At 39.5% G+C, this 23100-nt stretch overlaps 3 protein-coding genes and 1 long non-coding RNA gene across 5 annotated transcripts; 3 read left to right on the forward strand and 1 right to left on the reverse strand.

Moving 5' to 3' along the window:
• Positions 1-531: 531 nt before the first annotated feature.
• LOC112275261 (putative serine/threonine protein kinase IRE3) lies at positions 532-10543 on the forward strand. Of its 2 annotated transcripts, none has more exons than XM_090246311.1 (19): positions 532-690; positions 1567-3110; positions 3580-3629; positions 3858-4022; positions 4273-5278; positions 5591-5949; positions 6170-6342; positions 6567-6816; positions 7138-7230; positions 7371-7511; positions 7713-7805; positions 7970-8186; positions 8417-8502; positions 8860-8948; positions 9280-9331; positions 9533-9589; positions 9704-9880; positions 10084-10185; positions 10297-10543. In XM_090246311.1, the coding sequence occupies exons 2-19, from the start codon at positions 2156-2158 to the stop codon at positions 10381-10383; spliced, it is 4152 nt and encodes a 1383-aa protein (XP_090102437.1). In that variant the 5' UTR covers positions 532-690; positions 1567-2155; the 3' UTR covers positions 10384-10543. The 2 variants fall into 2 exon arrangements, with proteins under 2 accessions (XP_090102437.1, XP_024361260.1); XM_024505492.3 differs by having other exon boundaries at positions 549-1197.
• Positions 10544-10620: 77 nt separating this feature from the next.
• Positions 10621-11607, forward strand: LOC141044730 (uncharacterized). Its single transcript, XR_012216395.2, has 3 exons — positions 10621-10764; positions 11069-11155; positions 11476-11607. It is a non-coding gene; the product is annotated as an uncharacterized LOC141044730 (long non-coding RNA).
• A 772-nt stretch (positions 11608-12379) lies between these two features.
• LOC112275262 (cell division protein FtsZ homolog 1, chloroplastic) lies at positions 12380-15970 on the reverse strand. The gene is made up of 6 exons (XM_024505494.3): positions 15505-15970; positions 14504-14603; positions 14074-14303; positions 13802-13969; positions 13333-13566; positions 12380-13096 (listed from the first exon to the last, which is right to left on the reverse strand). Exons 1-6 carry the CDS (start codon positions 15847-15849, stop codon positions 12839-12841), a joined length of 1335 nt encoding a protein of 444 aa, XP_024361262.1. The 5' UTR covers positions 15850-15970; the 3' UTR covers positions 12380-12838.
• Positions 15971-16102: 132 nt separating this feature from the next.
• LOC112275369 (putative arabinosyltransferase ARAD1) lies at positions 16103-18271 on the forward strand. Its single transcript, XM_090245990.1, has 5 exons — positions 16103-16204; positions 16491-17164; positions 17296-17377; positions 17480-17725; positions 17864-18271. The coding sequence occupies exons 1-5, from the start codon at positions 16103-16105 to the stop codon at positions 18269-18271; spliced, it is 1512 nt and encodes a 503-aa protein (XP_090102116.1).
• The last annotated feature ends 4829 nt before the right edge of the window (positions 18272-23100 follow it).

Here is a 23100-nt window from a genome sequence, read left to right on the forward strand (position 1 = left end):
TTGGTTCGCCCAAAACCAACTTGCACCCAGGTGCAAATCACATTTGTAATCCTAATAAATAATTCCATGGAAACCAAGTAGCAGGTGTTGCAGAAGCAAACCCTAAGTTGGTTGGAGAGGTTGCTGTTTCAGCAGTGCGATCTGATCACCTAGCGCACCACGCTAAGGCCATTCGGGGTTCAGTAGGATGGAACAAAAGGGGACAGAAAGGATTAAAAGGGCAAAAGGGATCCATGAGAATGAATCAAGCCTCACCGCAATCTTTGAAAAGGGGCCTCAAAACTGAGAGCTAGAACAGGAGGCGGCTGTCAACATCAGGTGGATGAAAGTCATCTACGGAGACAGACATCCACTTCCTTCACAACAACAGATCCAACAGTATCAAATCTTTTCTCGTTCTCCCCCTCCCCTAGATGGATGACTCTATCTACTTGGATGACACTGTGTTCATCCACCCTCCTGCGGACAGTGTCCCGAGTGGCGACCTCGGAGATCAGTCCACGACGCCATGGCGGCAGCGTAATTTGCTGCACCTCATTTGGCGATGACGAATGCGAACAGACGACTTACCGAGAGCAGGGAAGCATGAAAGCGGGAGTACGGGAACCAAAATATTGCGTTGCTCACGAGGCTCCTTCCTTTCGGTGCAATTGCCTCGTCACGAGACAATAATCTGCTCGTTCCTGGCTTGTGCGTGCCTTGCTTATTTTTTTCTTTTTTTCTTTTCTGTATGAGCATGCTCGTAGCTCCAGTCGAGATCTTCTGTGGGCTTTAGCAGTAGCATGGAAGCGGGCGCGAATACGCGGCGGAGCTAGGCGTAGTCCCCGCGAATGGAGTCTCGCTAGCGGTTTCGGCTTTTTTCAGTCTGGGTTGGGAGGAGTGTGGAGTGTGGCATTCCTCGAGAGGGAAGGTTTCGGTGGTGACGAGGGGCTAGGGTTTTCTTCTAGTGTTGCGTTGTTTCTGTGTCAGTGCTTGAATTTGGTGCTGTGGATGAGAAAGCTGTTCTAGAGATTCTGTTCGGCGGGGGTCTGAGAGGGTAGCTGTGATGAGAAAAGAAGCAGGATCAATGCGACGTGAATGCAGTGACACGGTGGTGTGTATGTGCGGTGGCAGCGGCGAGAGTCTTAGCATGAGGCTACAATGCAGTGGTGTGGAGTGGGGAGGGAGTCTGTGAAGCGGTTAGTATTTTTCTCGGAGGTACTGAGATGGTTCCTCTGATGTACTCTTTTGATTGAAGTGCTGGGATTAGTGAAGCAGATGATTGGGAATAATGTTTCTCAATTCGGCTGCTGTTTGTTGAGAATAAGCGAGTTCTGGAACTTGGAGAGAGTGTGTGGAGAGATGTTTGCATTGGGAAATACTTTCCCCAAGAGAACGTTAATGTCGGCAACTGAGTATTTCTCTTACACCCTTCTGAGATCTGGATTCATAGTCCGGAAGAACATCTTAGCATAACATGAAGTTTATCGAATCTTTCGGTTTTTCCTGAGGGACATTATGTTTGGCTTACTGCTTCGGTTGGATAATAATCTTACACTTAGCATTGTCAACTGGATACTGTAACAGCTTGATTCACTGTGTGCCTCATCTGAGAAGCAGTGTCAGACATGACCTATTCCGAGCCACATGGTGCAACATGAAGCCCTCAATTTTGGATTTCAGAAGCTTTTCCATCAGCACATGTGAAGTCGATTGATAGCCAATGTTGGCAGAGGGATAAATAGTCAACAAGTGGAGTGAGGAGGCGAGTGAAGGGGATAGTTGTGGTCTGAATCGCCGAGTTTAGAGCTATTGACGCGAGGTCTGAGCCTCTCGAATTATAACTTTTCTGCTAAACCGCTACGTTGGTGGGAAATTGCGAATAAGGATACGTCATCTTACTTGGCATTGATGTTTACGAGAGTTTTTCTTTAAATTGCTCCAAGAAGGATCATAACAGCGAAGGACGACTCAAACTTGGGATGCACTAAGTGGGAAGTAAGAAATGGGAACTGCGAGCCCTGAATCGACACCGTCGCAGAAAATTGGGGAGGCACACGTCGATTACTTACACGCGCAATGGGACCTGAAGTTGTGAGCTCTTTGATAAAAATCAACCCTAAGGTTTGAAAGACATTGATTGAGTTGACAATCAGGAGGTTATCAGTCTGGCCTTATGGGACCATTTAGCAGAGCAACTGTCGGGCTCATTGCAAGTAAGGATTCAGCAAATAAGAAGAAGAAGAAGCAGACTGCGGATGATGCGGGGGGTAGTATCAAGGGTGGAAGACGGACAGCTGGCAGCTTGCCTAGCTGGGTTACGGATGGTGCTATCGAAGAGACACCGGTTAACGAAGGAAAAGAAAAATCTGGGAAGGAAGGAAAGGAAAAGTCTAGCAAAGAAGGGAAGGAGAAAGATAAATGGAAAGAAAGGATTAAAGAAAGCAAGGAGAAAAGCAAGAAAGGTTCAACCTCTGGGAAGGGTAAGATTGATGAAGATGTGGAAATGACAATTTCTGCTCCCATTCTAGACGAGGATTTCCGTCTTGCGACATCTCTTCTGGGCCTCCACCGCATTAAGACGCGCTCGGGCCCTCTTCTTTTTCCCCCTAGCACCCGCTCTGGTCCCGTGTATGCAGGAACTTTTCAAAGTCGATTTGATACGGGCAATGAGGGTCGACAGGATCAGGAGAAAGCTGTGAACAGTTGGTCCAAAGGAGAGTCATCAAGCAGACTGCTGGCTGGAGTGGGCAAAGCCTCCAAGGTGCATGCACGCGATTCAGTCTCTCCCGAAGACTTCACTACTGCCGATGATGGCAGTAAGAGCAATAGAGGAAGAATGTTGATGTATACTGATATTTCAGAGATGGGAGCAAGTCCTCAATCAGATGGTAGTCCCGGGTCTTCGAACGTGAAGAAATTACATCGGAGTTTGAGAATCGGCGATGCTGGCGGGCGTATAAATGGGTCGAGTCTTAGGTTTGAAGGTCACGATGATAGTAATGTTCCGCAGAGAGTAAACCCGTTTGAGAGCAATTGGGCTGATGGTCACTCGAACTCCTCAGCAGGGCTATCTTCCCGTGAAGGAGGAACCTCGGGTTGTTTATACGAATCGCATTCGTTTTTACGAGGTAAGGTTGTGGGCGTTTTCTTGTTGAAGATGAATGTTGGAGAAAAGATCACAACCTTTTAGTATGTTACGTAATTGCATGTTTTCGAGGTAAGAAATTCACCTCCAGGAAGTACGAAATTAACTTAGGAGGGAGTGAAGAGGAGCTATAACGTGGAAGAAGAATTAGAGGTATAGGTAGCATTGTCATCTTAATCCACTCAACTGTTGCTTTAGAAAGTAATGTTTGATAGAGAACGGCATTGAGGCCTTCAGCACTTTATCTTTGTTGTGGATGATTTATTTTTATCATCTTTCAGTGTGTTCATACGTTTGTATGAGGCCATACCATCAGTTCAGCATGTGCGTTACTCTGAAGTAAACATCATGTTTCTTTACGAATACGACGCTGTTCTAAAATTTAGTACCTAAATGATTTGAGTATAACTTGAATTTGTAGTTGTTCACCTAGTGTTCTGGGATTTTCGCAGATAGCAAGAGTATCTCAGACCAATCTGCAGAGAATGATGCTGAAGCTGAGGTATAGTCGATTTTCATTGCTTTTTGATTAGCATCAACTTTACGCCTGGATTATTTTTGGTTGTGGATTTTGCAGCCGAAGATTTGAATTTTGCCTGTGAGGAGCTTTATTAGAAAACATACTACAGAATTGCAAATGATTTTGATGTTTGAATTCTTTTAGATATTGTTCCTAGTGATGAAATTATGTATTACTTACTGCAAGGTCTATGGTGTCTATAATCTGCAGAGCCCAACTGAGTCGCCTCGATTTAAGGCACTTCTGAGGATGACCAAAACTAATGGCAAGCGACATACTGATATCAAAAGCTTCTCTCATGAGTTGGACCCACGTGGACTACGTTCGCATGAATTTTTACGGCCTCACAATTTTGGCGGGTTCAATGGTTTAGAGGTATTCTCTATTCTGCACTCATGTGTCACAGCGGGATCCCCCTCTTCCTTCTTTCCTCCTTACATATCTGTGTTTGTTATAATTGTTGTTTTCATTAAATTAAGAAAACAGAGTTTATGAAAATGCTCATCTGAATTCTTAAGTAGTCTGAGTTTGTTTTGATATTCTAATAGATGATATATGAATCATTGTTATTTAAGAAGCAACAAATGCATGAATCTTCTTCCTTATTAATCAGCCTTGTTTACAGGAGTTTGTGCGAACTTTGAAAGCAAGGTTTAATACGGCAAAGGAAGAGGTTAATGCTGAGCTTGCGGTCTTTGCTGGTGACCTTATTGAGTTCCTCGAGAAGAATGCTGATGCTGCTCCAGATTGGCGAGTAAGGGCAGAGGATCTTTTGATTTTAGCAAAACAATGTGCGACGATGGATTCCCAGGAATTTCGAAAGAACTGCGAGGCAATTGTACATGATTTAGATGAAAAGAGGCAAGAGCTCCCTATGGGAGCTCTTAAGCAGCTACATACTCGAATGCTTTTCATTCTCACTCGCTGCACGCGTTTATTGCAATACCAAAAACGTAATTTTCTAGAATCGGATCCACTTAGAATACAGAAGGTTGAGAAGTTTTGGCACCCAGTTGACAATCAGAAAGTACCTGCAAGTGAACCTGTGAAAAGGAAAGCTTGTTCACAAGAACTATACCGACGCAATGATGTATCCACTGGTAGGTGGACCAAAGACGAAAACATCAGTAAACTGACCCTTGAATCAATCAAGGAAGCAGAGTCGAAGATTGACTCGCTAAGTCTGAATTCCTCGGATTTCAAGGATGAAACCGCGGATCAACAGGATGCGATTGTTATTGAAAGGCCTACGTCTTGGAAGAAATTTGAGAAGGATAAGATTGGATCAGATAATCAATCAAGTCCCGAGAAAAGTACTCTTCAAGTTGCTCCGACAACAAAACGAAGAACACAGTCGACGCCAGTGAAGTGCCACTCGGGGGATGATACACCAATGGTAATATGTAGAATATGTGAGGAAGAGGTTCCGACGGTTCATTTGGAAGAACACTCTCGAGTGTGTGCTTTTGCTGATAGGTGCGATCAGAAAGGGATGGGTGTCGATGAGCGGTTGCGAAGATTAGCTGCAACTCTTGAACGCATTGTGGAATCATATACTCCAAAGAGCTCTGCTGTGGCTGCCAGTGCTAGTCCAGATACGGGCAAAACATTACCAAATTGTGGTGATAGCGGTATGATCCACCTTTTTCTTGTGCTTGTTTGCTTATCTTTAAACTAAAGTAACGGCTCGTCCATTTGTGCTTTGGTTCAAGCTAGTGCTCTTATGATTGACACGTCATCTATATCGTGTTATGTAAATGCTGTGATCGTCAAATTTTAGAGGCTTGTCGGGTTTCTTCATCAGCATCGTTTGCATTTAGTGAGTTGCTCAAAGCCCTGATTGAAATTCTCAATGCTGCAGAATGGATGTAATTTTCTGTACGAAATGCATCCTGTGCTTGCTAACGGCCTCTTACTCACTGGTTGTTCTGGTATTTCCGCAGAGAATTCCTTGGCGGATAAACTTGGGACTGCTGCAGAAAAATTTGGACAATATGAACGTGGAGGTGGTGACTTGCTCCGCAGGGGATCTGAGGACATGCTTGAGGACCTACATGAAATCGATACTGCGAGTATTTTGGATGAGCCCAGAGTTTTTAATACGATAGCCTGTAAGTCTCGGTTTGGGCCCAAGAATGATACAATTGGAGCTGTTCCTTCTTCGGTGGGCAGCTTGCTTGCCCCTTCATCATCAGTGGGTAGCTTAACACCGCGATCTCCTCTCACCACGCCCAAGAACAACCATATTGATCTCCTGTTGGCTGATAAAAATTATTTTGCTGAATCAGAAGACCTCCAACAGGTTATTGTCTTCTTTGCCGTGTTTACTGGAGCTTGCTATTTCGTTTATTTTGTTATATGTTTCAAGTTGCTTCATGGACATTCTTTGAATGTTTAACTACAGATGGATTTTGTGATGGTAGTAATATTGGTCGTATGAAAAAGGTCTTGCTCTAAGAACTGCTCAATTCGGCTACAACATGCATGGAGACAACTGTTTATAGACTTGCTGTGGGTTGCAGATCAATGAGTTGGTTGATATTGCTCTATGCATTGCCGACACCAACCAAAATCACCCCAAGGCTGCAGAGTTCATTATCTCATGTATGGAGGATTTGAATGACGTATTGGAGCAGAATACGGTTGATGCTCTTACTGTTGACACATTTGGTAGACGGATTGACAAGCTTTGCAGGTTTGTCCTATCTACTTGAATTTTAACATGAGAGGCTTGATATTACATTATTACCATTAGTAATAATGAATCATGGTGGATTTAGACGTTAAGATCGTGAATGAAAACAAGAGGAAAACTAGTTTCGGCTTGTGAAACTGAGCAAATCTTTCAAACTTTGAAGTTTCTGCTGTTATAAACTAGAGGCAAAAGATTCCAATTATCACTGTCTGTTTTTGTTGCAGAGAAAAGTATCAGCAAATTCTAGAGGCTTCTGGGTTATACGTTTCTGAGAATTTAGTGCATTCAGCAGAAGGTAGTCTTTCACTAGATGAAGAGGGTTCGCACAGTTCGAAGTGTACGCCCGTCCACCCAACCCACAAGGATCGAACAACTATAGATGATTTTGAGATTATCAAGCCTATCAGTAGAGGCGCATTTGGGCGGGTATTTCTGGCCAGGAAACGGATCACGGGTGATCTTTTCGCGATCAAGGTGATTTCTTTTCATTTCATTTCTGAATGGTGTCCTTTCTTTTTAGTTTGCTTTTTAATTTTAATTTTAAAATTTTAATTTAATTTTTTTAATTCAAGGAGAGATTGCTCTGTAGTCAGATTTGAAGCTGGTACATTGCTTTCTTTTGAAGGTCTCCAGATCGTGGCTGTGATTGTACTTCTCGCAGTGTTGCATATCTTTTGGAACCAGTGTGTTTGTTCAGCAGTCTTTCCCCTCTGTTTCATATGCCCATTTAGTATGATCGACTAATGCCTAATCTGTTGACTTTGGCATCATTAACTGGTTTTCCTTGCTTATCAGGTCCTTCGAAAAGCAGATATGATTCGAAAGAACGCAGTGGAGAGCGTTAAGGCAGAACGGAATATTCTGATTTCTGTCCGAAACCCTTTTGTGGTATAGCGAACATTTTATTTTCTCTTGTGAATTTGATGATAATGATCATTTTTCTGTTCTCTGCGCTTGAAATGCTACGCTTTCATCATATGGGCATCTTTAAACAATTTTTCTCTTAAACAATATCCGCTGTTTTACAGGTGCGATTCTTTTACTCGTTCACTTGCTCTGTAAACCTGTATCTAGTCATGGAGTACCTGAACGGGGGGGATCTGTTCTCTTTGCTGAGGAATCTGGGCTGTCTAGAAGAAGAAATGGCCCGTGTTTATATTGCAGAAATCGTAAGTTGATACTCAACTTTTTAAATTTATATTTGAGGCGGATATAGTCAGCAGCTGGCTTTATCTGACCGATAACAACTAATCCGCTAATGATGACCAAGTTGTTTTCACAAGTTATCCTTTGGGTAATAAGAAACGTTGTTGCTAATAATCTGTGGGAAGCCACAAGCTACCAGTATAAACAAGTTCGAATACGTACAGGTGCTGGCGCTGGAGTATCTTCACGGCTCGGGTATAGTGCATCGTGATTTAAAACCTGACAATCTTCTCATCGCACATGATGGGCATATTAAGGTACTTTTAGTGTAGAAAATGTTCTGTTGTATTCCTCTTTGTGTAAATATGTTTTGCATATATTTAGTGTTCTTCTTGTGACTGCTAGTATTTATTTCCTTCATTATCGTCTCATTAAACAAGGAGTAGGAGGGATTATTGACGGATGGGGTTCTGTATGACAGCTTACAGATTTTGGTTTATCAAAAGTCGGTCTTATCAACAGTACCGATGACCTCTCAGGTCCTGCAGTAGGTGGAGCCACGTTAATGGAAGAAATAACCAAGCATCATAAAGTACCAAGTGGAGAGTTGCCGCAGCAAAGGGAGAGGCGTCAACAACGTTCTGCAGTTGGCACACCTGACTATTTAGCCCCAGAGATTCTTCTTGGAAACTCTCATGGTAATTTTCGAGTAGATTTTAGAATCAAAGATCGAAATTGGTAGCGATGAGGGTATTGTGAGTTGAGGTTGTTCCTACTCGCATCCACTTGCATAAGGTCCGCCTTGTCACCTTTTACATCCTAATCGTATCACAATTAATTGGTTTGTCATAATTTCTGGAAAATTTAATTTATTTGGGCATTGGTACTATAAATAGTTTGATATATCCATGCGTGATTTTATATGCAGGACCTGCTGCTGATTGGTGGTCCACTGGCGTTATTTTGTTTGAAATGCTCACTGGAGTGCCGCCTTTTAATGCGGAGCATCCTCAGGTAGTATTCCGTATTTACTGACGTTTCTCATCGTTTCTAATGGCATGCAAGTTGTTGGATTAGTATTCATCAGCATCAGTTTTATATTTTTGTAGGTATTTTCTCTTTAAAATGTGTCTACTTGAATATTCTGCATCTACTTATTTATATTCCTCTTATTCCTTATGTCGCAAGTTTTTATACTGTCTGTTTATCAAATGTTGTGTTGGAGTTACGGAATTGCTAATATCACTTGGGTTGGCTTTGTAATTGAATCCAAACAAATTCGTAGTCTAGATACATTACCCAGATTCTTTGTCGATATCAAACCTTTAAATTTTAGTAATGCGCTGACTAGTTTTTATTCATATTGTTCAGATTATTTTTGACAACATATTGAATCGCAACATACCATGGCCTTATGTTCCTGAAGAAATGTCTTACGAGGCTCAGGATTTGATTGATAGGTATTTATTTATATATTTATTGCCTTGATGCTTTTTTTGGTGGCATTCAATTTTAAATCTACAGAAAGACCACGATGTAAAGTTCTTAGATGCAGTACTGCAAAAGTTTTAGCATACCAAGAAGTTCACAACGTGAGATAGAGGTTTTCTGTTTAGACCTTTTCAGCATTATTTTTCTGTTTCGTGTAACTACACGGAAATTCATGAATGTTCTTCAGCAGTTATACATTTCTACTTATGATGCTATCGCTTAAGACCTTTTTGGGATAAGAAGTCAATTTCTAGCATCTCAGTTATTGTCTGGTGCTGGTGGACATTATTTGTGATTTAGGCTGTTGACAGAGGATCCTGACTATCGGCTTGGAGCTAAGGGTGCTGCCGAGGTGAGCCATTGTTGTTGCTGCTTTTTTTGTTTACTTGGGCTTTTTTACACTGAAAGATATTAAACTGCTGTCTTCATTAAAGGAACTTGAGCTTCTATTATTGCGTTCAGTTATCTGTTTATCATCTCGGTAATTTGTATTTTTTAAAATGTGAGACGCTGTAATAAGGGGATGAGTTCTAATCCTTTATTAAAAATGCAGGTTAAAGCCCACCCTTTCTTTAAAGATATAAATTGGGATACTTTGGCAATGCAAAAGGTAAACAGGCTCTATTTCAGCATCGCCTCTGCTAAAAATTCGCACTTTATTATCGACCTTGTGGTAACGTTGCAATGTTTCGATCATTTTAACCTCTTCTGTTCCCTGTGACAGGCTGCCTTCGTCCCAAGCGTGGACAATATTCATGACACGAGTTACTTCACATCCCGTCAGTGTTGGAATTCAGATGAAACACGCTTATTTGCTGACCATAACTATGAAAGTAGTAACTGCGAAACTAGTGATAGCGGAGGGAGTACGAGTTCCTCAGAAATGAGGCCGGAAGACTCGGTAAGCAACGAATGAGAAGTTCACTCCTCTACGAACTTTTCAGGTCTTCGCATATAGTATGTTTTGAATTATTATCTGGGCGTCTAGATTATGGTGAATACAATTGGCTTCGTCAATATTTATATTTTTGGCACAGTTACAGACCCTTGAACATGAGCGAAATAATTTCTAAAACTGTGCTCTTTCTTCGATATGAATTTCAGGAAGTCATTGATGTTGCATGTCCCCTGAGACGAAAAGAGGGTCGTGACTTGTCTGAAGTTACGCCTTCATCGAGATTTTCCTTCAGCAACTTCTCGTTTAAGGTTTGCACTAGTTTGACCTTCCAAACTTGCGGATTTCTCGTATTTCTAATCCTGCAAGCAATGTGCTATATGGGCTTCTTTTGAATAATCTGTTCTATGTTCATGTTACAGAATCTATCGCAATTAGCATCTATCAACTACGATCTGCTGCAAACTGCCGTCAAAGATGTAACTTCTCCCCAGGGTCGACAGAGTTAGCATCTCGACTTCTAACTGGAATCACAATTATATGATTCCTACAATGATGTGGAACCAACAAGTGGCATCCAGTTTACGCATAGTCCTTGAAGTTGTGGGCACTATGCATGTACTATATGTATCATTTTATCAAATCATCCAAGTTAAACCTCTTCAGTCATACATGGGATCATCTTTTGAATCTAGTTTGTTGGGATATTGGTGCTTTGAATCGATTGCTGCATAAATGTTCAGTTTGTAGGAATTTAAACTGATGTGGCTATAGCTTTCAAAGCTGTCAGCATAGTTTGTTCTCGCAACAAAGCTGTCTACACCATGCAACTTCAATGTCCAGCCAATTTAGAATTCGACTGATCATGACTGCCGACGGCTCTCTTCCTGGTAACGTACTAATGCAATTCTTACTGAACCAGACTTGCGTCTGTTTATCCCTAATTTGTTTCTGTTAATTGAAGCCCATTTTTTTTTTTTTAATTCGGTATAGATTTTGAAAGGATTAGATTCCTAGAAATATAAATGAAGCAATAGTATAATTACAGAATATGCCATCTATACAGTCTACTTGAATATGGATGAGAACGCGGCCACGCCTGTGGTTCTGCGTCCTTCCTGTGTCTTGCAGGTTATCATCGCTTATTCATTAGGAACTTTAAGTGACCTATTGTGTCTTGCTGCAAATGTGCAGTCAGCGAGAATACTCTTGTGGGTGCTTCTACACAATAGGTCACTGAAGTGATTCGTTGGAATCCACTCAGAGTTAATTAACTTAACTGTAAGTGGATCTTTTGTATGTGCCTCTGTAAGTAACCGTTTATTTAGGCTTTGTTCCATTACAAATTGTGCTAAGCTATAAAAATTCTTTCTAGACACCTACATGTCTTTGTTATTCATTTGGTGCATTCATCACAGTACTTTTTTGGGCTTATGCGAAGTACAAAATGCGACCACATCATTTTTACTGTTAGTGAGGCTTAAGAATGGAAGGGATCAAGTAATTTATGGATAATTTGCAATTAGGTGAGTACCATGGTTTTTATTGAGCTGTGTGTGACAATTTCCGTTGGTGGTTGATATTGTTTTGTTATACTACAGTTACTGCTTGACTGTGGTGGTCAGCAGTCAACCCATAATTGTAGTAGCTGAGCATGTTAATGTGTTGACTAAGCAAGTCATCCTTACGGTTGCGTTAAAAAGCAACTTTAGGCTATGCGTGGATTCATTTCAAGATTTTAGTCTTGATGACTCTGTGATAATCAAAGGTAAGTTCATTTGTGTTTTGTAGCACTAGTTTATTATCCTACTACATTTATCTTTTCATGTTTACTTAAACAGAACTTTTAAACTTTACATTCTTAATAATTGAAAACAAATGTTTTGAACAACTTAAATAAGAGTTATTGAAAAAGTCGAAGGTTTGCCTACAGAAAAAAGTTACCATTGTTTATGAAGAATTCTGGAATATACATTTGAAGCAAATAATAATTTCAATGTGTGCATTTCAGGTTCGATGTTAGGTGTAATGGACAATTTTTACGTCAGCTCTAAAATTTCATACTACATCTAAGTCCAATTTTCAACGATACCAGTAGGGTTAACAATAACCATAGCCCAACGTGTGTACTTATAACAAATTTAATTAACTACTGTATTGAATCAACAGAATGCGATTACTTCCAATTATCAATACCAGTAGCGAAGTTACAAATTGCTTGACTTTAAAAATGCTGAATAAACACCAAATGTCATGAACTAATTATATAGCTTAATATCATATAAAACATTCAAGCGGGAAAATCTTAAATCTCGCACTATTTAGTGCGACGTCGTCTCTGCCAAGAGTTCCTAAAGGAGAGAAGGACTAGAGCAACCACCCACAAAGAAAATGCAGCAGATCTGTGAAGAACTTCTAGGCTGTCTCTTTACCCGTTCTCCTCTCTCCTTATCACACATTGTTGATTATGGTAGTAAAGCTCACAACATCGGCTTGAAAGGAAGGTTGAAAACAGCACACGAGCAATCTTTGAGGTCAACATTGGGTCAAGTAAGCCTCGAGTAGGTCACTGAAAGTAGTTCATCTCTCAACACACCCAGGAAGTTCAAAACTGAACTGTAGCATCCAAGAAAACTAGATTCTACAACTAGACGGCTGAGAGAAAGACCACCTCCGACACGTGTTCAGTGTAGGTACTCTGAAAAAAACATTTCTGCAGTGTTTTACTCTTCACTTCTGACAGCCTCAATGCCTTCTCAGTGAAAGAATCGATGTAGTTGAAGAGAATCAGCTAACTTATGAAAAAGCCAGCGTCTGATGTGTGAAGAGAGAATGGGATATGAGATTCGTATCCCTGAGGTCAAATCAGAAACTCGTATACGAGAGGAAGTAATAGCGGGAAAATCTTAAACCCCGAATGGTCGTATATTAAATGCTAAAAACCATCAATATTTAGTCTAGAGACTACAAAAACCCCTTGCTATTAAGGCCTTGACGAAATCTTGATGAGGTGGGAGTTGGTTGCTTCCAAGGTTTCTCGAGTGCATTACTCGGGGCGTCCTGCCTCTCCGACCTAGAAACGTTTGGGTCCACTAGTGATTTCTGAAAACTGTGAGAGAACCCCGTGGCAATAATCGTTACATGGATTTCACCTGTATATTTGTCATCCACTACCGCTCCAAAAATGATATTAGCTGAGGGGTCAGCTAAACCTGTTACAATCTGCATCAACATCTAACTATGTCAAGGCATCCGTCATCCCAGAATTCCAGAGGATTAAATAAAGAAAATACTGATTACAAAACTGATTGATCAGTACCGTCATGATGATGTTATCAATTGTTTTTCAAATGCCACCTTACTCACATTAAACACATTTAAAATTCCACTTAAAGAATCACGAAAACATGTTAACTTCTATTGTTTTGAGCACTACAAGTGAAGAATCGAGCGCAAACCTCAGACACGGTGTTGACTTCCTGCAATGTGAGGTCCGGTCCACCAGTGATGTTGTATACAATGCCAGTTGCTTGTTCAATAGAGCGTTCAATAAGAGGGGCTGAAGCAGCTTGAACAGCGGCCTCCTCAGCACGATTCTTGCCACTAGAGGAGCCAACGCCAAGCATGGCTGTACCTGAGTTACTCATTACAGCTCTAACATCTGCAAAATCAACATTCACAAGACCTGGCGTCTGCATCCGCCATAGGCAAGTTTGTATCGTTAAGGTTAAATGAAGAAATTACCTGTACATACAATCATGTGTGAAGAGAAAGATGTAGTCTTATTTCACTAATTTACCAGTGACCTACAAACACTTCTGAATCTAATGCATTCAGTATGCAATTGCTTTCAAGCCTGGGCTTAACCAGTTAGCAAAAACAGTGGATTGCAATCTCTTTGAGACGACTACCGATCGGGACACTTACTGTGATGATGTCTGAAATGCCTTGAACTCCCTGCCTAAGAACATCGTCGGCTAGAGAAAATGCTTCCTGAAGAGGAGTTTTATCTCCGGAGACATCGAGTAGACGGTCATTAGGAATGACAATAAGACTGTCGACAGACTTCCGCAGATTCTCTATTGCCTCCACTGCCTGCATAACTACCAACAGCTCAGTTTTTACCCTGTTTACTTCTCACCGTGTAATGATAGAAAGTTGGTCAAATATGGGCGCTTCAACATCTTGCTAAACAGTACCTGCTGGCTTCTCCGACGGCCCTCAAACGTAAACGGATAAGTGACAACACCAACAGTGAGTTGCCCTGCCTCTTTGGCCACACGGGCAACGACCGGGGCAGCCCCAGACCCCGTTCCACCACCCATGCCCGCAGTAATGAAGACAAGATCAGCATCTACCACTGCCTGTGCAATGATTTCTATCGATTCCTCTGCTGCTTGTTCTCCAAGGAATGGCTTTCCACCAGTACCTGCAGAAATGGAACACGACTTCCAAAGGCCAAGGTTACATTTAAATAGAGATTGTTACAATAAAACGGCTGAAAGTCAAACCATGAACCCTGTCGAACAAGGATGTAGAAAATAACATAATTGTTAAAAAAAACAGGCTTCAAATTCGTTTACATGTATGAAAAATTAAAGAGTTTGGAGGGGTTAGCACTAAACTTACCAAGTCCTCGGGTCAAAGCTTCGCCGATTTGAACGCGATGTTCGGCTTGTGATTTCTGCAAAGCTTGAACATCTGTGTTGATGGCCCAAAAATCAACACCCTGCAGAACAGAGAAATCGTTTCCTAAGTTTACGTTTAAGTCAACCAATATCATTCAACAAGCAGGCATTATAAACATAAACCAAGTGTTCTACCCATCCATTCCGGAAATTGGTAGCATCCAATTGCTGACTTTGTCCCTGCTGCCTTAAACATACATGATAGAGCATATTATACTGGTCAATAAACTGAAAAGAAACATAATGACGTCGGTAAATGAAGATTAAGTTCCATCACTCTGAGAAACTGTGTGTTACGATGAGAATTATCGACACGGCTGGAGAAAACCAGAGAACGGTTCACATACTATAGGACATAGCTTGATTTTCAATGGCTTAAGATTTTCAGTTTCATGCCAGATTTTTTTTTTTTTTTTTTTTTTTTTTTCTTTTTTTCTGGCTGTTTACGTTTGTCTAACCGACTCTTCAACACGCCACTTCTGCAGGGGCAAATATCAGTGAAGATATTTTTGTAATAACTGCTTATGCACGTAGACAAATATCATCCTCTTTAATAGCGCCATCTACAAACCGTCTTGACATTCCCTATCAATCTTCCAAATTTATACGAAAAACAACGCTAATGTGAAGGTAGCACCGGACGTTCACTGAAGGTTTCTAACCATTACAACCTTATTTAATCCGAAATTGGCCCCTCCTATTCAAGCCTTGAGGTAGCTAGTACGATGTTCCAGGACCGCCATACCTTCTTGTTTTGGGAGTCATCATTGCTAGATTCCACTCTAGAACCCACAATCTTGAACTCTGTTTCTTGATGGGTTTCACTGATACAGTAACCTAAACTTCAACAATGGGATGTCTGGAAACTGCAAAATATTGCAAGAATGCCAAGAATGCCGAAGCATGGAAGGATGAAAGGGGATTCCTACAATATCAACAAACCTGAATGCCGCTCCCAATCATGCGGTTCACAGCATTGTTGCCCCCGCCGCCTACACCAATGACCTTGATCTTGGCGCCACTCATACTGGCCATCACCACAGACCTCCCTGCGTGACACCTCTCCCGCCCCTGACTCCATCCCCGCGTCTGTTGATGCATAAGTGGTTTCCCATCACCCACAAATTGGTCCTTATCCAGCTTATTCCCCGCTCTCAAGCACCCACATTGCCTCGTCACCTTTGCCGCGACAGAGCTCATGGGGTGCATCGACTGCGGCGATGTTGAGCACAACGACCCGGTGAAAGAGCACGGGCTCGAGCTAAACCTCACCATGGAGCTCATCATGCTCAAAAATACAAACGAGCTCTAAGTGCCAGCTCTCAGATAACGAAGTAACCCACGTGACATACCACGCGGAAACCTCACAATCTGCACAGAAAAGCCCTCCGAATTACGACGCCTTCAAGAATTACAAAAAACCTCTCGAGCAGGTCTGCAGCAAGAGCTGTCCTGCCCAGTAATGTGTGTGAAACGAGGGATGGTCACAAGTCTAGGGGCAACAGATCCTATTCCATGTCTTCACACCTCTGTCATCGTCATGGCTACTCCAGGCCGCAATTTCTCGCAAAACAGAAGTGTGACGAGGAATCCCAACGAAACCAAACCCCCGGAGAGTCGGGAAGAAGCAGCCGGGGTTCACGTGGGCCGGGTCTCAATACGGGTTCCAAAATATCCGCTCCCTAGTTTTTAGTGATAATCGGGCTGTGCTCCGCCACCTCAAGTACTAGAACGCAAGTCTACTCGTTTGCAGTGACCAGCTGCTCAAATCTTAAGAAAACGAATTGAAGAAACCACAAAAACTCAACTTCCGGTAGTGGGGAGCTTGTTTCCCTTAATTGTTGCCAGAAGGTCTTCGAAAAGTAGGACAAGGGGGCTTGTAAGCCAGATTACAATTGAGTTTTACAGCTTTTTATTGTGTGGAGAAGCCGATTCGAGTAGAACTGGGTTATGGTGATTACCAGGCCATGGAGCTCATAGTCCCGCGAACCATGTTACTTTTCTTCCTAGCCTTTCTTCTCTTCAGCGCCCTTCTCTTTCCGAGTCCAATTGACCTTCTGGTGCCTTCTGACTCAACCCCACCACGACAGTCAGTTAGGAAACCTGTCGACGGTGCGGCTTGTTTGGATCCGTTGAAGGTGTACATTGTGGACCTGGCACACGAATTCAACTGTGGTCTTGTGGAGGATTATTACAAGGGCAGAAGAGCGGGAGGCAGCCATAATCTTTGGCATGGTGATGAATTAAGGGAGGAGCTGGGGGATGACTCGGTGCCAGACAACCTTCTTCCTTACCCAAAGAACCCCAACTGGCACCAATACAGCGCCGAGTATGGGCTGCTAGCAGATCTGCCAATGGGGAGCCTCAGGAACTCCCATTCGACGGCTGTCAGAGTTCAGGAGCCAGAAACAGCGGAGGTGTTCCTGGGGCCTTTCTTATGTGCACTCAGCGCTGAGATACAGCTTGGAGAGGACCATGCAAGGTTCAGAAAGATGGATGGAAACCGTGACTACACTCAGCAGCGTGAGGACATGAAACTTGTTACGCAGACCAAGGAAGTGGCGCCGCTCTGGTGGTCGAGACCATGTTTTCATGCTCACGGGTTTGCAGAATCGAATCATAAGCCAATATTCGCTCTCCGACAGACTCCATGCTTCAGAAATTTCCTTACACAATGAGTTGCTCTATTGGCATTCCATCAAGAGTGATCGATCTATGTCTGTGTTAGTGCAGTTCTGTTTTGTTTTGCCACGGATTAGTTTGTACTTCTCGCGACGTTCTTCTCTACTTCAGAGGTACAAGACACCGGGATAGGGTGAGCTCCTTCACTTATGCCTGTTCCTTCATGTCGTCTTCTTAAGTCTCCATTCTTCTTCCTGCAGCCACAAGAAAAGCGACAGTTTCTCTTGAATATCAGGCACATCCTGCTCCCATCAACTGCATAGATTGTCAGACAGGGTTGGTGAGAGAGAGAGAGAGGCTGTGGACCATTCTCAGTGGCGAGCCCGGGGTGATTCTGGAGCAAGGCTGTCCGAACAGTACTGGGTGTGGGGATGCTCTTAGAGGCATGCGCAGGCATAAATGCTCAAGCTCTTTGCTTTTGATCTCAATACTAATTACAGCACCAGAAGCCCTGATGCAGCTTTCTAACCCTCTTGACAAAGTAAGCTTTGACACTCAAAGCCCTAGATGACAGGTCACAATTCTGTCTGAACCCTGCGGGTGACACACCGACGTCAAACCAACTGTTCGACTCCATCGCCAACCTTACATCCCTGTAATTGTGAGCAACGCGGTTTAGTTGCCAATTGAAGGCATTTCTGACTACTCCACATTTGCAGTATTCGTTTCAGTCAACGACGCCACTAGTCAGGTTACACTTCTGCAGCATTTGAGAAACATGAAAGAAACGTGGGATGCCATGCGAAAGAGGCTCGAGGAAGTGCAGCACCATTTTAAGTACGAGAATTGGTCCCCTGGAGGTCGAGGAAGTGCTGTCGAAGATGGGGCTGTGAGCTTAATCTGGAAAAACGTGAAGGAGAAGGTCCTCGGATTGAAAGCCACCATCCCCCGAGAACAGAGAAAATTTCAGGACATAACATTTCCCTTGCTTCGTTTCCCTCCCAATGCTTGTGAACATAACGTTAAACCTCTTCCTCTTTTCATATTCGCAGAATCGATTAAAACAACGAGATTCCTTAACAACTAAACCTATGAGAAACAGCAAAATAATCACGGACATGAGGTTTGATTTTTGATGACAAAGAATACGTGATACGGAATCCACAAACACACAGCTAAGTTGCACAATAGCAGCTGGTCTCAAGATAAGCTTTACAATTGAGAAGCATAGGATCCTATCGATTAAATGCATCATCTCATTACAAGATCCAGGGGTGCAAGATTATCATGCAAACATGCTACAGATAATCACATTTTTTTTTTTTTTTTTTGTTTTTGTTTTTGTTTTTTGTAGTCGGCGAGTTACTGCAATTTTTTTGCCTCAGTTTACTGTATGTTACTATTTGAAATGTATTCGTGAAGTGCCCACGGGTAACCCATGCCAGCACCTTTATGTTCCACCATAGAGAATATCAAACAACAGTTTAGTCGAATTGTTTCACAGATGCAGCAGAATTTGAGGAACTGTCAAGAACATGAGGTACAAGTATTAAGCGGTCTAAGAACACAACCCAACTGTTGTGTGAAGGTGGATAGGTATAGATTCGGACACGGTTGCTATGATATCGGGAACACAACTGGAGGATTTTCTTATTTATCGCTTAAATAGGGGTTCAAAACTATGCAATGGAAATTTATTTCTTCAAATATCTGTCGGAATCATTTAAATGCTTCTGCAACACCACGCTTCATTCGTTGAAGTTAGTGTGAAGTAGCCGCTCAGCTACCATTCGATTTGGACAATTCAATTACCAACTGCTCCCCGCCCGCCAGCACAAACCGACGATTCAGGTTCAGGTTCTTCTTGTGGTGTGGCTGGTTATGGTCCTCCTTAGATGCGTGTGTAGAAAAGTTATTTATTTGATATTTTCAAGGTTGATGTTGTTTTTGTAGCAGGGAGGTTGTGAGGTTAGAAGTAAGAGTGCTTTAGGTGAGCTGACTTCATCTTTTGTGGTTCAATTAGAAAGATCTTTGGAGTCGAAGTGTTCTTCAAAAACTTGTCTACTCAAGTTTTATGCCGTTTGTTGCGGATACAAAACGGGATCATTTACCTTGTGGCCAAAGTGGCCAAAGGTTTAAGATTACATGGTTACAAAGTATAAGAGTTTTAGAGTACAAAAAAGACCAAAGGAATTTCTATGTCAAAAAAGCTAAGTCAAATTAGTATTTAAGCCTTTTTAGGATCAATTTTTTTATTTTTTTATTTTTTTTATTTTTTATATTGGTATTTTTTTTAGTCTACTTGATTCTTTGTTTTCAATAAAATTCATAGATCCTAAGACCTTTGTAAATACATCAATCTATTGTGAATATGTTAGTGTGTAATTTATTTCAATTTTTTTTGTCTTGATCTATGTCTTTGATGTAATAATAATCTAATTCAAAATGTTTTATTTTTTGGTGCTTGACATGATTCTGAACTAATCTAATATTGCTCATGTTATTGCACAACAATGGTATAGGACCTTCAATATTCAATTGCAATTCATTTGAATAGTCTTTAAAAGTAGGTGGTGTTGCTAGAGGCTTTAAAGAAGATACACTACTTTACTTCTATAGAAGAAAGAGAAATAGTTTATTAAAGTTTACTTGACCAAATAAACGGTATTGATTCTAGTTTGTAGAGAATCACAAATACAAATTTTTGAAAGTCATTATTCGTTGCTGTCAAAGATATGAATTTCAAAGAACCAAAATATCAATACAGTCTTGCATCACTCAAAAAGGCTAGATAATCACTCAAAGATGGTATAATATTAAATTAGAATAGCTATTGCCAAAGAAAAAAGAATTAGAATTTCTTGAAATAATACTAAGAATATAAAAGATGTTGTTGGGATATAACAAAGCTAATAGATGAAAGAGTGAAGAAAATATTTTATTATAGAAGATCTTATTTCAAAATATTATAAAAAATTATCTTAAAAATATAGATTATAGTCAAAAGATAGTAAAACTAAAAGTATAAATGTTTCCTTTTTACAAAGTGGACTTTCATTTATTTTGTAGGACCATAAATAAAGAAAAATAAGATAGATGAAAAAAATAAAATAATATAGACATATGTACAAAGAAGTTAAAAGTTGATTTTAGCAAAAGTTACCTCAAGAAAATAAGAATTGATATATGAAAAGAATTAGTTGCTAACTAGGATTAAAATAAGACTTCAAGGCACAAAACTATGCACCTACAGCAACTTCGGGATTCTTTTGCAAATCAAAGAATAGAATTTGAGAGAAGACTTTATAGGATTTATTTGAGCATTAGTTTTAGACAATTTGAGTTTGTAATGACTTTGTAAGAGCTTTGTAAAGACAAGGTTGTTTTGGTAAATCTGATTTTGTGAAATAAAAAAAAAGATTTACATTTGAAAGAATTTTGTAAGTTTGGTAGTAGATCTATAGGTAAAATTTGTGGGTTTGTATTTGTAGTTTTTTTTTATTGCATGCTATAAATTTGAGCATGATCAAACAATTAGAATAAAAGTTATTGAAGTTCAAGTAGGTTGAAGTCTCAAAAATGGGATTTTGAAAGTTAGTGAGGATTTCTAAAATTTTTAGCAATTTTCTAATTGGATTGAAGTAAAATTTATATATATTAATAGTAGACTTGATTTTCAATATATGTATAAATTTTGAAACATATTTAATGAAAAAATTAAGTAATTTTGGCTTAGAAAAGGAGGCCAACCAACATCTCAACATATTTTAAGATTTATCTTCTATTTGATAAGTTTGATCTTCTTAAAAATCTTTATGCTCGTTGCTAGATAAGTTATTGAGAGGTATATAAAATTTGAGTTGAAATAAATGGTTCAATTATTACTTATAGAAGTTTCAATCTACCATAGCATTTGTTAAGAATTTGTTTAAGATTTAATATTTGTTTTGTCAAGAACATGAATCTTCAAAGAAGAAAACCTTGATATATTCTTAAGTCACTTAAAAATACTAAAAAATAACTTAAAGATAGTAATATATTAAATTAAAATGGCTATTGCCAAAAATAAGAAGACTAGAAAGTCTTGAAATAAGACTAAAGACTAAAAAGACATTGATAAGAGTGAAAAAGGCTTTACTCTTGCCTCCATATATATTCTTAACTAAGAGCTATATTTCAATGTCCTATAAGACCTCCAAAATATGTTGACTTTGTAAGACATGTATCTTAATTTGTAAGGCAAGTTTTCTATATGTGTGCCATATAATTAGTTTATCCCTCAAACTACCAACATGTGGTTAACTTGTTGATCAAATTTTTAACCTGCCAATCAACTACAAATACATATAAAATCAAAGTGGCATCTATGAAGCTTCTAGAAAGCTTTTTTAGAAAATACTATGAAATAAATCTTTTATTTATTTCTACTTAATCATATAGATAAATATTAGAGTAAATATATGTATTTGTGATATTAATATCATTTCTAAGAATAAGTTCCACAAAGAGCAATCATCATATGTTGAAGAAATCTAAGATGCACAAAATTGTGTTTGCTACATATTCTAATCTTTGTTTTCTTTGAAGATGGTTGATAGGTCCTCTCAGCCATTAATAATGTTCGATATCAAGGCAAAAAGACCACCCCATTATTTGATTGTTGTTGAGGCTTTTATAACTTCTTTCAAATAAAACATTTGAGACATCGCCAGAAGTCATTCCTACCTCTAATAAAATCACCAAATATTGGGAGTCTCTTCTAAAGTCATGATATTAAATACATTGTAACTTAACATCTATGTAAGGAAGGACATGTTATTCTTGAGGATCTTTATCTTGATTATGTTGTCTTAAAGGTTATAACAATTATAATATCTCGTCCAATAAATCAGCAAGTAATAGCTCCTGAGTTGAATTTATTAGTTGTTGATTTTCCATCTCCTTATGAACACAAATATATAAAAGTTACAAACAAGAATAAAAAATAGAATGTTATCTTCTCTAGATTTTGTTTCTTTTATAGTAATAATTTACTATTATTTTTTATCTTAGTTTTGATAGATGTCATCAATGAAAAGCCTCAACTTTCTTTACTGCATTTGTAGGATTCTTTGTTGATTCTTATATATATTCATTAATATCATATATGTGCCAATGATTAAGATATTCTAATCTATTTTAATGCCACCTTAAATCTAAGACTTCTTCTACTTTAAATTCTTAATTATTATCCATTTTTATAGAAAGAAGTGGCATTTGTTTTCTTCTCGAGATATTCATTGTCTTATATGGCTTAAAAAAAGACATGTGGAATACAAGATAGATGTTCATAGACTCCAGTAGATATAATCAATAAGAAATAAGATTGACTTATTTACAAATAAAAAAAGGTCTAAGCTTATAATAGTCCAACTTGTTATAAGGATGAATAGTCTTAATATTGCAACAAAGTAGCCATACCTTATTATCTACAATGAATTGAGATTGTTTCTTATAATAGGTATTTTCATTGATCTTTTGTTATTTTTAATTTTTATTTTATTATTTTATTTTTTATTATACCTTTATTATTACATATAGCTCTAATAAATAATTTATTAAGTATTCTATTGTAAGATTATTAACTTTTAAAAAGTCAAAAATATTAAGTTGTAGATGATAATTATAATTAGTAAAGAAAGGTGTTTGTTGAAGAGAAGAATGTACCAAATTATTGTATGCAAACTCTACCAATGGCAAAAGAATTGTGCAATCATCTTAATAATATTTGATGGTACACTTCAAATATTACTCCAAAACTTGATTCACCCATTCCATTTATCTATCAATTTGAAGATGAAAAATCAAAGAGAGCTTTATATTTACTTTTAGAATCTTAAAAAGAATTTTAAAAAATCTTGATACAAATTGAGTCCA

Source organism: Physcomitrium patens, chromosome 22 (genome assembly GCF_059467195.1).
Source record: "Physcomitrium patens ecotype Gransden chromosome 22, ASM5946719v1, whole genome shotgun sequence".
In the NCBI taxonomy this organism is placed as follows: domain Eukaryota; kingdom Viridiplantae; phylum Streptophyta; class Bryopsida; order Funariales; family Funariaceae; genus Physcomitrium; species Physcomitrium patens.

Excerpts from the sequence above, each read along its gene's own strand:
- LOC112275261 (XM_090246311.1), top strand. The coding sequence starts at position 2,156 with ATGGGACCATTTAGCAGAGCAACTGTCGGGCTCATTGCAAGTAAGGAT. Across the intron at positions 4,023-4,272 it reads GCGGGTTCAATGGTTTAGAG|GAGTTTGTGCGAACTTTGAA; the intron begins GTATTCTCTATT and ends CCTTGTTTACAG. Across the intron at positions 7,231-7,370 it reads CTGTCCGAAACCCTTTTGTG|GTGCGATTCTTTTACTCGTT; the intron begins GTATAGCGAACA and ends GCTGTTTTACAG.
- LOC112275262 (XM_024505494.3), bottom strand. The coding sequence starts at position 15,849 with ATGATGAGCTCCATGGTGAGGTTTAGCTCGAGCCCGTGCTCTTTCACC. Across the intron at positions 14,304-14,503 it reads AGCTTTGACCCGAGGACTTG|GTACTGGTGGAAAGCCATTC; the intron begins GTAAGTTTAGTG and ends CCATTTCTGCAG. Across the intron at positions 13,567-13,801 it reads GCATTTCAGACATCATCACA|ACGCCAGGTCTTGTGAATGT; the intron begins GTAAGTGTCCCG and ends TGGCGGATGCAG.
- LOC112275369 (XM_090245990.1), top strand. The coding sequence starts at position 16,103 with ATGGCTACTCCAGGCCGCAATTTCTCGCAAAACAGAAGTGTGACGAGG. Across the intron at positions 16,205-16,490 it reads AAGAAGCAGCCGGGGTTCAC|CCGATTCGAGTAGAACTGGG; the intron begins GTGGGCCGGGTC and ends TGTGTGGAGAAG. Across the intron at positions 17,378-17,479 it reads GTACAAGACACCGGGATAGG|GCACATCCTGCTCCCATCAA; the intron begins GTGAGCTCCTTC and ends CTTGAATATCAG.